Raw genomic sequence first — 16,844 nt, 5'->3', positions numbered from 1 at the left:
TTACCAGAAATAACTTTTATCCAAATACTATGTTGTATACAAAACTGTATTAGTTTCTTGTTGTCCTTTTTTTATGAAAGTGTACAAATGAGGAGCAACTAAAATGGGCAGATGTTTATATCGAATCTGAAGCAAGTTCAGTGGTCAAAAGGATATTTCAGCCTTGGGTAGCAGACAGATCGTGACACTGGGCCATGCAGGACGTTAACCCATGACATACGGTATATATATTGGAGACATATATACGGGTTGCCATTGTACCACCAAAAATAGCAGTTTTCCTTCATTTATTCTGGTTACCACTGGACAATGATGGCAATAGCAAAGAACATCTTAACCTTATCCGCTGGTTACTTTCCCGATGCCCTCAAGCGGGCAAAAATGATCTTCAATCCCAAAGAAGGCAAGGACCCAAAACAGATAATAAACGATAGACCTAAATCCTTACTGGAAATAACCGGGAAACTCTTGGAACGCATACTAAATAACAGACTAGATAAGTTCCCGGTTAACCACAACAAACTCAACCTAAGACAACACGGATTTAGAAGAAGTAGAGGAACCTAAACGGCAATAGCAATAATAACATAAATCATAGCCAAAGAAAAACAGCAAGGAAACCAAGTAAACAGAGTCTTAAGAGATATAGCAAAGGCATTTGATAATGTGGCACAACAGCCTAGCATATAAAATACTAAAACTAGACCTACCTGCAGAAATAGAAAGAATCCTATGTGAACTCGCCTAGCTTATACTACAGACGGGCAAGAGGTGACCTAATTGAGGTGTATATAAGCATCTCAAGGGGCACTGCTCAGTCGAGTGTCCTTACTTGGAGCTGGCGGACGCTCACCCCACAAGGGGTCACAGCTCAAGATTGAAAAAGCTGCAAGTCCAGAAAACTATGAGGGCAAACTTATTCAGAGTGAGGGTTGTGAACTCTTGGAACAATCTGCCAGAAAGTGTTGTGACGGCACCGAGTGTGAGTTCTTTCAAGACAAGACTTGACCAACACTGGAGCAGGTTCAGGTACATTCAGGAGCCGGTGCATGCCCAGTACCTGCCAACAGTGCATAAGAGAGAGCCAGTACATGCCTAGTACTTGCCAACAGTGCATTACAGAGACGTGACCGATCGCCCAAGCGGCTAACGAGCCGATCAGCGGTGAAGAGGGTAAAAGTAAAGACTGCCCAAATGGTTAGTAACCTGATAAGTGGTGGTAATGATATAAAACAATAATCCTATAAGTTACATTCCTAAGGAAAAATACCTAAAATGAAAATATCAACCCTCTCTTAACCTCTACAATGGTGAAAAATATTCAAATACTGAACAATTAAATATTAATATTTAACAGTTTTTCATAAAGGTCACCTAATTTTGAATTCCTACTCAAGCCCCATCTACATCCTTCTTAACATAAGAACATAAGAATGGAGGAAAATGCAGCGGGCCTATTGGCCCATACTGGGCAGTCCCGTTTACACCCAACCCCTATTGCTCATATAAGCATCCAACCTACGTTTGAAGCTATTCAGCGTATTCGAGTTAATGATGATATTTGGTAACTTGTTCCATTCATCCACTACTCTGTTTCCAAACCAGTGTTTCCAGATTTCACGCCTAAATCTAAATTTATCTAATTTAAAATCATTGTTACGAGTTCGCTCCTGGTTGGATAGTTTGAGTACCTTTGTAATGTCCCCTTTGTTTAGCCCTGCCTTCCACTTATACACCTCTATCAGGTCGCCCCTCACTCTACGTCTCTCGAGGGAGTGCAAATTAAGATGATTTAACCTGTCTCTATACTCAAGGTTCCTAATGCCCGGGATTAGTCTTGTCATTCTCCTCTGAATTCTTTCCAAGGATTCTATATCCATTCTGTAACACAAACTCTTCATCGATTCACTTTTTATTGACGACACAAATGGACAATAATGGCTAAAGAAATGTTGTGCTAATGTGAAATCTAAGATAATCATTGCCTCTTGCATGAAATATGTTTTCTTAAGTCCGAGTAGCACAACTTTTTCACATTCACACATCATCATCAGATAAAGTAGTGTTCTGTAAGTGAATGTTATGCAGGCAAGTATAAATTTGATGTGTATAAAGAGAGCTTTTATAAAACAAGACTTAAGGTCAAGACGAGCGAGGTCATCCACACAATCCTTCCTTCAATCTCGCAGGAAGTGTAAATTCTTTGTCCTAAATATTATGTTACAGTTAATGGCTACGATGATTTCAACTGATTTAAAATGAGGAAATATCAACAACATATGCTACTTAGTATTTTAGTGTTGTTAAACAATGTTTCTTCTTATATAAGAACTTGACAGGATGTTTTTAAAATTATTACTAGAGGCACAGCTACAGGAGCGTGGCACATAAGGATTACAAAACTTACAATAAACACAATAATATCTTGATTACAACTCCTGACAATCAGCCCATATTATAGTACTGTACATGTGACAAATAATTCTTACTAAATACAGCATAAAATATATTAGTTTACGATAATTTCATACAAAAGATATGGGTTTCACTCACCACACTTTTCCTGTCAGCGGTGATTCTTGGATCGATGCGCAGGAGGTGTGCGCACCAGCCCAGCACACGAGAGTCTAAGGTTAAAACTCAACTAAACACATCTCTATAAAAAAAATGTAACACTTCCTAAATTTTGATAGATTTAAATATTACTTTGATATATATATATATGACTAATATCTTGTCTTTTTTATTCTTTTCATATATGTTTGTGTAATACCATATCCTTGCGATTTCGTCATTTGTACAATGTTGCCAAATATATGAATACAAAAAAGAAGATGAAAGTTCTTAAGAGTTTAGCTGCTTTGTTACTTTGTCAAGGGCCTACATACTGCTTTGTACCTACAGTATAATTACGCTTAATGCACCAAACATAAAGGTTGGGAAGTTAAATAATGAACAATACCTGATGAAATTTGTGCATACAATAATGAGTTAAGTTTTGACATTTAGTAAATTTGTTTTAAAAAGAGCACAATTAAAGTAGGAATAGAGTAAAATAAAATCTGATACCGTGTTTTTTTAACATATATATATATATAGTATTATTGGCAACCAAGAAAAAGTATTCATTTTTAGAACATTGGCAGGAGTGTGAGACTTTCATTTGGTTCCAGTGATATCATGGGACCTCTGGTGTTTACAGTGATAGCAGGAAGGAGGAACCCTAGTTATCATCTGGAATAGCCTTAAATTCTTATAATTCTTTATATCTTAATCTTTGAAACTCTTTAATTCATTTTGTGGGCCATGTCTACTGCAGCAGCAGGAGGGGCACGGAGCTACAACTTCAAAATTGTTCTGTTGGGTGAAGGTTGTGTCGGCAAGACCAGTCTAGTCCTTAGATACGTCGAGGACAAATTTAATGATCGACATATTACCACATTACAGGTGCATGTTCAATATGTGTTTGATACGTAATTGTCGTGTCTTGTACTGAAAGTAAGAACCGATTTATATTAAGAGTGAACTGCACTAATTTTTTTGCGGTTTTTATGGTATAGAATGTGTGGGTGCAACATAATAGACCAGCTAAAGTAGGAACATCCTTTAGAGGGCAGCTCCACACTTTGGTAGGTATTATTATGGTTTCGATCAACCAGCGGATTTTAGGATTTTAAGTTTAGCTTATGTTAGGTTGTTAGGTTAGGCTGGCTAATGCCAGACGATTTTATGCAGCTGAGAGAAATCCCCCTACACTCTAAAGGGTTAGAATAACTGAGGAAGCACCATGTGTGCTGATAGAGACTTAAACACCTTCACTGAAATGTTTAATTTGGCAGAATACCTGAGTCATTTTTGCTTAAAGTCGATGTTTTCATTTATGTATTTTTTTAAATTGCTGAGAGTGTTGAGGCCTTGGCTTATTGGCCATTTCCCATGTAAATTCACAGTTGCTCTTTGCTGTTCTCAGAGTTGATCCATTAACTTAAAATTCATTTAGATGGCACTGAAGTATAACCATAAGCCACAACACCTGTTAAACTGTTAGTGTAGTAGCACGGTGCTGAATAACTCGTACTCAAGCAAATCGTACCCATCAGATCATGTCAAGTCGTACCCAATTACAAGATAACTTGTATCCAATTTACGAGACAGTTCGTACCCATATATATATATATATATATATATATATATATATATATATATATATATATATATATATATATATATATATATATATATATATATATATATATATATATATATATATATATATATATATATATATATATATATATATATATATATATATATATATATATATATATAAAGCATGGGCATAAAGCTGAAAGCATGACAATGAAAGAGATCACACAACAACTCACCACCTCAAAGAAATTGCTATTCTAAAAACATTATTTAATATCTTTAGATGCGAATGTGCAGCAGAAAACTACACAGGGGAACTTTACAATGGGTAATACAAAACTATGAAAGCTCATAGCAGAAATCGCCAAATCCCCAAACAATCTGTGTCTTGTGACTATTCACTAATTCCTGTAAAGCTCTTGCTACCATTTGTTGAATATGAGTTGCAATAAATCAAAATATAATTTTTAATTGACAATCACTAATCAAAAATGAGCAATGATTTAAGGCCAACATTGAAAATCCATCAATCTCAGATTGTATAATTCACACGAGCATCACAATCACCAGACTGGTTTTAATACTAACCAATTTGTTTAAAAAAAGCTGGAGCTGGAAAATAAATCTGTTTTTATGTATGTCTAGACTCCTCTATGTCTAGATTTTGTTGACATGACAATATGAAACATTTACATCACCCAGTTTATACATTGAAACTGCCAAATCTATTAGCCTGAAATCTGTAAATTGCAATAAAGTTTTCTAAACTACACAGTGTGAAATATTCACTTGTAATGCAATGTTTGTGTGACGGAATAAGATTCTTAGGTAATGAGATGAAACCATTTTAAAACGCTGCATTACATTTCACTATTCCCTGTACTTTCCTACAAGATTTACATAATCTTATGTAGTCATAGATTAAGCTTAAATTTTATATAACTCCTCCAAAGTGTTTAATTCATTTCTGTTTTTATTTCATTCGGGTGCCCTAAATAGTTCGTAATAAGCTATAATAACGCTGTGACAGCAGCTACCTATTCATGGTATATATACTAATAGGTGTGGATTATATCTTGAATTTGGTGCAAGTAATCTTGGTTCGAGTTATCTCGTGAGTTGGATATGAGTTGGCGTGGGTACGTGTTAACTTTTTTGAGTATGATTTATCTTGGGTACCAAACAGGGAGGTACTACCGCCTGGGAAGATATTGGAAGCATAATGTGTTGTCTATGGTAGACCCTGCTGCCATATGACATCACAAAAATTGTGACCAAGTCTCAGGTTGCTGATCTGACTTTCTGCCTCATTTACACACCGTTGCAGGGTCTCAATTGTTTCACTTACAATTGACAACACAACATACATACAGTATATTGTTTCTCACTTTTGATCTTTTTTTCCTTTTTGTATTTCTTTATGGTCCTTTATTATTATTATTATTATTATTATTATTATTATTATTATTATTATTATTATTATTATTATTATTATTATTACCCCCCAGGCCCTGATGTGGGTCAGTGACCTGTGCCCAGGTGGGCTAATCCCTGAAAAAAACCTGTTACAGTAATCTATTAATGGGACCTCAACCATATCATACTAAGTTGTTTTGTACCCTATAAGTTTCATACCAATAGGTTACAGACCTTACAGAATCATAAGGAAACTACTGAAGGCCTACTGGTCCATAATGAGGCAGCACCTATTTACAACCAACTCTTTCCTAAAGCTTATCTTGAAAAAAGTAACATTACCACCATCGCTATCTTGAATAGCCATGGAAGATTATTAATTGATACAGTTTTGGGGCAGAGGTGTCTTCCAGGATAAAATTATAGTTTTGGTGATCCCTGTATTTAGATATCCAAACTAATCTAACCTAACCAACCTAACCTAACCACCCTAACTTAACATATATAAAACCTGACCGGGGGGGGGACCTAAGATTCCTTGGATGACCAAAACTAAAATAATACGTCTACCAGCATAAATGAAGGCAACGTGTACTATGAATTAATCATTTTTATTCATTTTAGATTTTCTTTTGAAAAGGAGAAGATAACAACCAATATAAACTTTATACTACAGGGTATATTATTAATTGAGATACTGTATAAATACTGTCTATTCACTTGAAGCTTGCAACTGAGGCCTTGGGGAGGTTTGTAGCAAGGCAGCTGATTGGATGGGAGATGGACATGGGGAAAGGTCACTACAGTTCTTTACTATTTAATGCGTATCATATTTTTATTCTGATATTTTAAGGGATACTATAGATATTCTATGTTGATCTCTGATAATTTCCACACCCCGCCTGCCATGACACGCAGTACAGTGGAGGATGTCGCTGGAAAAATTTAGTATTTCTTATTTTGCTCTCTGCAGTATATTTATGTTACCAGAGTGTTCCACATGCTTTTGCTTCCTCACGTGTGGAAATTGTCAGAGATCAACACAGAATTTTTATTATCCCCTAGAATATTAAAATATAAATATGATAGATTAATAAGTAAAGAAATGTAGTGACTTTTTTCATGTCCATCTGCCAGCCAATAAGCTGCCTTGCAACAAACTGATCCTAGGCCTCAGTTGCATACTTTTACAATCTGTCTCACTTCAAAAAGCTTGTTGTCTGGCATTTTCGTGGTGTAGATTGTTACAGTAGACTCTTGCCATTTGCCGGTTTGCGATTCGCGATTCTGACAATTTGCGGTAAGTAGATGGTGGCTAGCTTGCAAGCTTTTTCCTGCAGCACAACGAGTCACCCCACGCAGCATTTCGTATTGCACTCTCAAAACTAAAGTGTTTCTGTGTAAAATGGCCCCTAAAAGACTGCCTAGTGTCAGTGCTAGTGATGCTAGTGGAGTCAAATGTAAAAGGCAGAAGTCAGTTATGACCCTGACAAAGTAAGTTTTATTATAAGATAAGTTAAAAGAGGGGATGAGTGCTGCCGTGGCTGGTCGGTTGTTTGGTAAAGGTATACAGTACAGTGGTGCACTTAAGGTAGTATAAGTTGCTATTCGCGGTTTTGCCTATTCACGCCATTCCTTGGAACCTAATCCCCGTGAAGAACAAGGGTTTACTGTATAGTCTTTTTCTCTTCTATTTTTAATTTCTTTTTAATAATTTTTTTCACCCCCCAGGCCCCGTTGTGGGTCGATGACCTGTGCCCGGGTGGGCTATTCCCCTTAAAAAAGAAAAAAAAATCATGACAATATTACAAATATTCACCTGAGTTACATTTTGTTTCAGGCTTCCTTCTTAACAAAACGAATTAATCTGAGTGGTAAACGAGTTAACCTAGCAATATGGGACACAGCAGGACAAGAGCGGTTTCATGCACTAGGACCTATATATTACCGGGAGTCACATGGAGCTATTCTTGTATATGACATCACTGATGAAGATTCATTTCAAAAGGTAAGTTTCATTTCTTCTGTCAAGAGTAAACATTAAAAAGTTGAATCTTTGTCATAACTAAATCTTAAGATAAAGTTTCTCACCTGTACTGCATGTGATAAAGTTAGAATCAGTTGGATTATCCTTTTTCGCCTCCCTAAGTCTCGGTTTATATTCCAGATTCCATACTCCTGAACCAAAAGATGCCATAACTAGCTTAGTTTTTAATTTTCATCAAAACGTAACCGACAGTCCCTAGTTTATGAAAATCCAAAGATACGAAAAATCTAATTTGACCTATGATTTGATTCATGGACAAAAAATAATTATTATTTTTTCGTAATTTCCTCCTAATAAAGATAATATGCTAAAATTATGCCACCAATATACTTGCTTATAACATTAGCTTGCTACGTTATTCTCTATCACTTGTAAAGTTGTTAAATATACAGTACAAATAAGCTTTCAATGTGTCATCATTTATTATACCTATAGATGTTGGCTCAGCATTTCATACTGTTTAGTGTACAGTACTGTATAAAACTACAGTATTGTAATGAAGTACAGCATGTATTTCACTTATGTTTATTATTGGCTTACAATTATTATGTATTGTACTGGACACAAAAAATATTTATTAAAAATCATGTGTTTTGACTTTTTTTTCTGAAAATCTTTGTTTTTGTAATGAAAGTCTGTGGGAAAATGTGATCCAACTTCCAAAAAATCAATTTACAGAAGGCCTTTCAGGAATGAAACTCTTTTGTAAATCAAGGAATTATTGTACATAAAGTACTTAAATATGAGGATTCTTTCATTTAGATATCTTCTTCACATATACTTCCATCTCTAAGCAAATGTATTTTTTCCTGTCTCTTCAAAGGTAAAGAATTGGGTTCGTGAGCTAAGAAGAATGTTGGGAAATGATATATGCCTTGTTATTGCTGGAAACAAAATTGATATGGAGAAAGAAAGACATGTCTCACAGGAAGAAGCAGACGCGTAAGTATTCTGTGATTATTTCCCTATTTTTCCCATACGTTTTCCTATTCGAGATACAAAAATTCAACTTATTTTTTTTTTTTTTTTTTTCATAACCTAACCCATTTGTATATTGAGGGATACCTGTACTGTACTGTACCAGTAATTTATCAGCATAGATATGAAAAAAAAATCTTCGTTTGTTAACAGGTATGCTCAAGAGGTTGGGGCCTTACATTTCCAAACTTCAGCTAAACAGAATAAAGGAGTTGAAGAATTGTTTCTAGAACTGACTCGCAGGATGTTAGAAAATGCTGTAACTAATGATCAACAACGTATCAACACCCTCACTCGGGGAGGTAATACACGCAACTTACAACTTGTGGATGATCAGGTAACCACTCCTACACAGAAATCTTCTTGCTGCAGCTCTTAATCAGCTGTACATAAGTAATGATTTATAACGCTTGGGATATTTGCTTCCTGTTAGATATAAAGTTGTTGTATGTTTAATTTTAAGTGAGTGGGAAAATTCATGCTGTAATTTGCATCATTTTTTAAGGCTGCAGCATGGAACTTTAACCAGTCTGCTCCCTAATTGTCTACAAGTATTATATAAATTAAGTATGTAGACAGAATTATCTTGAGATTATACTTACTGGAGGCCAGTTTCAAGCAATAGGTGAACCAACATTACCAAACAGGAGTGATAGATGGAATTATCTATTGTTCCCCCAAAACTGATATCTTCAGGGATGTCAAACAAACAGTGATAAATAATGAATGTGTTGACCCATTATTTTGCTTTCTTTTCTATTTTTACCCCTGATACATATGTATCAGAGTAGCTATTACAGTAGTAGATGTACTTTTGGAGTTCTAATACAGTATGCTGTACTGATAAAAAGAAATACTGTTTGTGTGCATATTACACCATACATACGATAGCATCTAATGTATTTTGCTCTTGAAACTTCTCCTGTAATATCATGGGATGCCCATGATTTAAGTGTTGCATATTCAAGCAGTTATGTTACACTTATATACAGCCATGCTTTGCTAGGTGGCTCAAGTGCAGTATATTTCTACATGAATCCATTTGTCATGACCCAGGAGACATTAACAGTACTGCAGTGGTTGGGACAACTTCTAACACCAGTTAATCTCCCCAAAAGTAACAACAACCTTTAAGAGGAGTAATTAGAAATCCATATTTTATCCCAGTCAAGTAGAGAGATATTTATACATTAGTTATCCAGTAGGTCTCTGATCCCAGAAACCTTTTGTTGGGATTTTAGAAAATATTATGTTACAGAGAACTGTGTTCTGCCACATGGAGTAGACATGTTTGGAACAAGATGAGCAACTCAGTCATGATATTTCTTTGCTGTGTAAGTTCTTTGAGGGTGTGAATTTGCCATTTTCTTAAGGTTATTTTGAGGTAGGAGATGTTTTCTAGGTTGAGGAGATTGTCTAAATCGTGAAGATTAGACCCAGCCATTAATGCCTTAGTCTCATGGATTCTCAAGGAATGGCTTTGTATTGCATATACTGTATAGTACCCATAAAATGGGATTTGAGGATGAATCCTCCATTTTTTATAGTCCTAGAGACCAACCTAGGTATGTACAGTACTTGGATCCATAATATACTATATACTGCATACAGTATTGCATTATTTGTAAGTTGAGGTAAAGAGTACATGTGGTGGGAATAACTTTGGCACCTTTTGGTTTTATGGTAATTATGGATTATGATCTTAGTTGATCTTGCCTGTTGAAGAAAATGTTATACACGTTTTGAAGAAATTTGTGAAAGCTACCCATTGTATTTGACTATTATGTATTGACAATGCCACTTTTGAGAAAATATTACAGACAAATATAGTTTTCCCAATAGGATTTATTGGCATCCATAAAATTGCATACGGATAATGTATTATCTTATTGTTGTTGCCTTTGTAAGTCTAAAGTAAAATGAGAAGGTAACTTTAACACAGGGAAAGACTGCATTGCTTACAGTAAATGAATATATTTCTCAGTGAACCCCTCATAAAATTATGTGAATGCCCTAGCCGCGCAGTGGTTCTCAACCTTTTTCACTCTATTCCCCCCTTGAGGAATTTTCAACATCCTCGTGGCCTCCTTCATTTTTCTCCCAACCCCATTCGGTCCTATCACCACTTGCAAAGGGATAACACACGGACACATACTGAACTAGTCAGTTCAGCAGCTCGGTCCTGCGCCTGTCACACAGACAGGGACTGGACCTGTGAAATCTTAAATAATCCGTAAAAAATAAAAATAAATTAGCACCAGAGTTGTAAATGTTAAAATTGTATTGTCGTTATGATTAAAGAAAATGACAAAAAAAGATTGAAAATTCTCTTCTGCCAAGTCAAAATAAGTAATACAAGTTTTGTTTAAATCAGATTCCCAACATTATTTGGAAACGTACAATTTACAACTGCTCGCCGTGGCTCCTTTAAATTCTTGTCATGGCCCCCAGGTTGAGAACCACTGCAAGCGGCTAACAAGCCAACAAGTGGTGAAGAGGATAAAGTTTGGCAGAACTATCAGAATAATTTATTCTATTTTTTAGCAGCTTATGTAAAACACTCTGGGATGTAATGTAAGTAGAACAAATCCCAATATTCATGTGTAAAGAGAGATGTAAGTCTTGTTTTCTCAGATATCTTCTGTACAGGATTCCCAAGGTAGTCAACATTTTAGCATACTGTAGTTGATTATCACAAGTTAAGGGAAGGGATAAAAGTCTTTCATCATCACAGGCAATCTCTCTGAAAGAATCCCAATGAAGTCAATACTGTACTAGCATAATTGATCACAAGTTTGCATTGCTAAGATTTTGTATTGGCATTTATCTGTGTGATTTTTGTACTTTTGGAAATTATATCAGTTCTAAATGTCCACCCTACACAATTAATGATCAGGAATTCATCTGGTGATTACTAATTTGTCAGTCACTAAGGAAGATAGACTTTTGTATTAGTAGATGGATTGAAGGGTGCATGGGTTACCTCCCATGCTTGATTTATTGTTCCTGATTTGATGTACACCCACTAAAAAATTTTCGGCACCCGTGTCATATTGTATTAGGCCGTAAGGGTGCCGAATAATTTTTTAGTGGGTGTTCATGTATGTATTGTGCATGTATACATGTGTGTGTGTGTGTGTGCACAAGTATCATGTACACCCACAAAAAGAAAATTTTGGCTCCTGTGTCATATTGTATCACACCGTAAGAGTGCCGAATAATTTTTAGTGTCTGTGTGTGTGCGTGTGTCATGTACACCCGCTAAAAATTATTCGGCACCCTTATGGCGTGATACAATATGACACGGGTGCTGAAAATTTTTTAGTGGGTGTACGTCCTATTCAGTTAGTTTATCATAATTTAAATTTCCTTATGACTGTGTAGTTTGTACATACATGTAATTTAATATTTAGTGAATATTTTCTAACATTCCAAAATTATTAATGCAGTTAGTGAATACTGTAGCAGTTTACTTACCCACTGTAACTAATAGTGTACAGTACTGTGAACATGAAGTCAGAGATGAAAAGTTAATTACTGTACCTGTACAATATTGCTCCTCTTCCAAGGATGAATCAGGTGCTGAAATCTTTTTTTTTTTTTTTAATTCATCAACCTTAAAAGAAATCAAGGAAATGTGTCCAATAGTTACTTGCATTTTCCCAATATCCTCAGAAGAACATGATGTTTATGAGGTTGCATTGTCACTTTTTTACAGATGAGTTTTTTGCTTTTATTATAGGAACACTTATTTACGTGTGTAATATTCTAATTACACATGAGTTTGAATTTGTGTAGGAAATGAGGAAAGCTTAAATAGGCCCTGGCTTACATGCCTTCGAGCAGAACCTATTAATAAAAAGTGAAAAAAAAATCCTGCTTAAAACAACACCTGATACAGTACATCATACACATCACTTTTTCAGTTTATGTTGCATGATTTATCCCCAATTAATACTACACAGTATGTAATAATTTTATTCTTCAACAAAAATTAACAAACCATTAGTTACTATGGGTAAATGAACTACTGTACCGTATTATCATATTTTGTTTGCCTTAAACCAACAAAGTTGAGTTAAATTCATATATTACACGTAACATATTGCCTAAAGTTGAAGTTCTCAAGTAAAACATTCACCAAAGATTGAAGGATTGCCCAGTTTTTTACAACAATTATACATCAATAATAGTCATTTCCACGTCAGAATATCCTAATTTTAATTTATATTTAGTGCCCTAAATGATCTGTTGCGAGTGTGTGTGCATGTGTGATGAACCCTTCATTCATACTTGAATCAGTATTTTGCATCTTTTAACAACGATTTTTTCTTATATTGTTCCTTGCTGTCCCAGATGTCTGAAACCATTCTCATATCATGAATTTGTTTACTAAATTTATGCACATTTGTCACTGATGTCTTATCAACAGTAAGGTGAATTGTATTTCTATTTAACTGTTTCCTGAATATATTTTAAAGCACATACAATTTTCAGAGGAAAATGTAAACTACAAGGTATTTGAAATTCATGAAGCTAATTTCATAGTATGCTACAATCTTGGAAATCTGGCAGTGCTGGGACCAACAGCATTCCAGATGTGTGAATTTTCTGGTTCCTGAAAAATGCCACTGCCCTCCCCCCCCTTCCATCTCTCTTATATTCCTCTTGAAACCATTGAATATTTTTATGTTGAAACTCCCAAGATATATTAACTAAATTTTGAAATTTTAATGAATTCATGCTCAATATTTTAATAATTGTCAGGGTTTTAAATACTGTATTCTTTAAAGTAAACAAAAGCTACTCCATTCTTAAATAATAAACTTCAGGCGATGACTGGACACTCATAGAGCAGATAAAGATGCATAATACTGGTATTCATGATCCTTTAGTATATCTATTAACCCACTCCTGGTCTTTTGATGCAAATTGTGTTACTAAGTGCTACTGTGCTGGTGCAACCTCTCCTGCCCAACAATATCTCACATTGAAAGCACCCCTCCTGTAAGCAGAAATGCGGGAACAGTGGACCGGCCCTATCAACCACCTAAATTCCTCCCACTAACCTGGTAGGCTGGCTGATGTGTCTCTAAGGGTGCAATTTGGACCTGGGTTACTCTACCCAATGTTTACTAAGATGGAAAAAAAAAAACATTCGTATATGAAAAACTGCGAGAGGGTCAGATTTCCGACTATGGCTTAATACCATCTGCCAGCCCAATTAAGTACCAGTTATTGTTCAACAAGTGGATGAAGATTTGAGTATACAGGCATGCTGCCTTTGTCTAGATCATACATAAATTAGTAAATAAAATGACTGGCCTTCAGAAGTTGGCACACACCTCAAAACAACATAATAATGAAAGATTTGTAAGTACTGTATATGTTTCTACTCTATTTTAAATACAACTTTATTTGTATACAGTAAACCCTTCTTATTTGCGGGGGTTAGATTCCAAAGAATGGGGTAAATAGGCAAAACTGTGAATAGCAACTTATACTACCTTAATGCTCTACTGTAGTATACCTATACCAAACAACCGACCAGCTGCGGCAGCACTCATCCCCTCTTTTAACTTCTCTAATAATAAAATTTTCTTTGTCAGGGTCATCACTGACTTCTGCCTTTTATATTTCACTCTGCTAGCATTGACACTAGGCAGTCTTTCAGGGGACATTTCACAAACACTAAAGCTTTCAGAGTACAACATGAGATACTGTGTCACAGGCCATGGTTGAGTGCAAACAGAGGGAGAGGAGACGCTGTGGGTTCGTGGGGTGACTCGTTGAGCTGCGGGTAAAAGGCTCACAAGCCAGGGTGTGCTTACTTCGAATCATCGAAATCGCGAATCGCAAACCCGTGAATGGCAAGGGTCTACTGTTTATTGATCCTGGGTACTTTTTATGAAGCAAGTTCACAAAATCATAGATCAAACATTGCCACATAAAACCAGCTGAGGGCTTATTACAGTAGGACCAGGTGATATCTTTCTCAAACTCCCCAATAACTGATTTCCAGATTTCCAAGGTTCAACTGTAGTAGCATATTTAGCAAATGTATAAAAAAAAAAAAGGGTTGAAATGGGATTCTTAGGCCTTCTGACTTACTCTGGGCTTTGCGGATACAGAACACTAAATACTAAATGTATTTTAACACAAGAAAGTAGTGTATCTGGCACTGCACTCAGCCACCTTCATGTTTCTTAACTACTACCCATTCACAGCTGACTGGAAATGTCCCATTTATGAACCAGCTGCCTTTAGGACAGAAAGCAAACATTGTATCCACTTAACTGTCCTAAATTTATATAAGTTAACTGTTTTTTGACCCATTTTTAAGACATTGATTACCCCTTATTATCATTTCACATAAAAAAATCGGCAAACCAAAATCATTGGCTGATGAGATATCCAAGGAGGATTGGTAATGCTGCTACAGTACTGTCCTTCAGTAATTAAGGAAAGCATGGCTGTAAGATGTTTCAGTATTATTTATTCCTTCATCAGTTAAAATCAGGAATATTTCTTGGATTGTAAAAACAGGAAAGATTCTCAATTCAGGTGAATGTTAAATATGATAGAGAGGTTAAGAAGATATTCTCTCCTTGACGCTCTTCTGCCGACATGCTGATCAGATCATCAAATACATGAGGCAGAATTTTCCTGCTACTAAGTGTTGATTCTAGTCATGTTTTCAACAATAAATATGTAGCGAATTATTATTTCCCATCAGTTTTCTACTGCTAACATGATTTGAATTGACTTTTGCAGAATGCAATAGTAATATAAAGGAAACCATTGTCATTTTTATTAATTCTCCCCATTAATCAATTATAATAACCGTACCCCAAAGTTTGACATTGAAAATTAAAGTACAGAACAGGGGGGTAATTGTTTTAGTAAATTTTAGTCATTAAAATTTAAATAAATATTTAGTCAGGCCGTTTTCTATACTGTACTGCAGTTAATAACCTTAAGGCATAATAAATGTGATAATTACCACCGAAGTTCTCTGCTATTTTATATTAAGAATATGAAGATTTTTTTATATCTATATGAAAGAAGTGTAGAGCACTGGATTGCACATTTACTGAATATGTTGACATTGGTGAAAGGTTTTATGTTAAGATTTGTACTTTAGGTTATATATATAACCTCATGGTGGAGGCACTCATGTTCACTGGACATATTTTTACTTAAGTAAATCTACTGTATTTATATACCTTACAAGTCTACAATCCAGAGAGAATCATTCCTGAGGCCTTATGCAATGGATGTTTCGAACACGACACATTTACTATACTGTATATGCTTATGTACAAGTACAGTACAGTGTATAGAAATAATGAGATATACAAGTACAGTACTGTACACACTTGAGTACAGTATATAAATTATGAAACCCCGTTAGTGTTAAGTAAATAAATATGCTCAGTATTATAATCAGAATAAAAGTATGTTATGGTATTCTAGGACAGCAATTTTCTCAGTGATGCTAAAAACCACATGCTTGATCAAACCAGAACACCAGGTAAAGTATCATAAAGAAACATAACAAAAGGACAACCACTACAGTGTACACCTGCACAAATATTATTGGGGTCATGTGGCCGAGACTGTGGGAAGTAACTGTGGTGATGAGCTGTACCCCAACTCCCTTATCTATCTTGTGATTGGTCAGCCAGTTGTAGTGCTGCCTAATGTGTGAGTACATGGTCAATTAGGAGGTAAGGCTTCAGTTAATCAGTCATGTTTATGGCAAATTTAATGGAGCATTAGGAGTTTTTCATCTGTAGACAAGTACTGTACTTGTGATTATATTGTAATGCTATCAAATGGGATGTTACAGATATGCAGAATTTAGTTATGCTGGCTTTTATATATAAAGGTATATGCAGACTTCTACTGTATACAATATAACTTTTAAAGTACACTAATGTCATAATTTTGTGTGTGTGTGCGTGTGCACGCACTGTTACATTTTTCTCAAGTCCGCTTTTACAAAGAAAGATTATAGTGATTCCAGGGACTTTTAGAGTGTGAATTTGTCTGAAAGGTGCAATAGATGTAGTTCATACTTGGATCAATTTATTTAATGCTAAGTAAAAATATGCTTTAGTTTTACATTATATATACAGTACCATTGTAGTCACAGACCTCTTGTTAGAATTTCATACAAGGATTTTAAGTTGTATACTTTCCTTCTAGGTAGCTGTTTCTCATTCCTGTCAGTCATCCTTTCAACTTTTTT

General features: G+C 35.3%; 1 protein-coding gene across 1 annotated transcript; it reads left to right on the top strand.

Moving 5' to 3' along the window:
- The first annotated feature begins 3,178 nt into the window (after positions 1 to 3,178).
- LOC121878548 (ras-related protein Rab-21-like) lies at positions 3,179 to 9,332 on the top strand. The gene is made up of 4 exons (XM_042384851.1): positions 3,179 to 3,447; positions 7,406 to 7,573; positions 8,436 to 8,554; positions 8,744 to 9,332. The coding sequence occupies exons 1-4, from the start codon at positions 3,307 to 3,309 to the stop codon at positions 8,967 to 8,969; spliced, it is 654 nt and encodes a 217-aa protein (XP_042240785.1). The 5' UTR covers positions 3,179 to 3,306; the 3' UTR covers positions 8,970 to 9,332.
- The last annotated feature ends 7,512 nt before the right edge of the window (positions 9,333 to 16,844 follow it).

Source organism: Homarus americanus, unplaced genomic scaffold (genome assembly GCF_018991925.1).
Source record: "Homarus americanus isolate GMGI-L3 unplaced genomic scaffold, GMGI_Hamer_2.0 scaffold41027, whole genome shotgun sequence".
NCBI classification, from domain to species: Eukaryota; Metazoa; Arthropoda; class Malacostraca; order Decapoda; family Nephropidae; genus Homarus; species Homarus americanus.
This window is presented reverse-complemented; position numbering and strand designations above follow the sequence as displayed.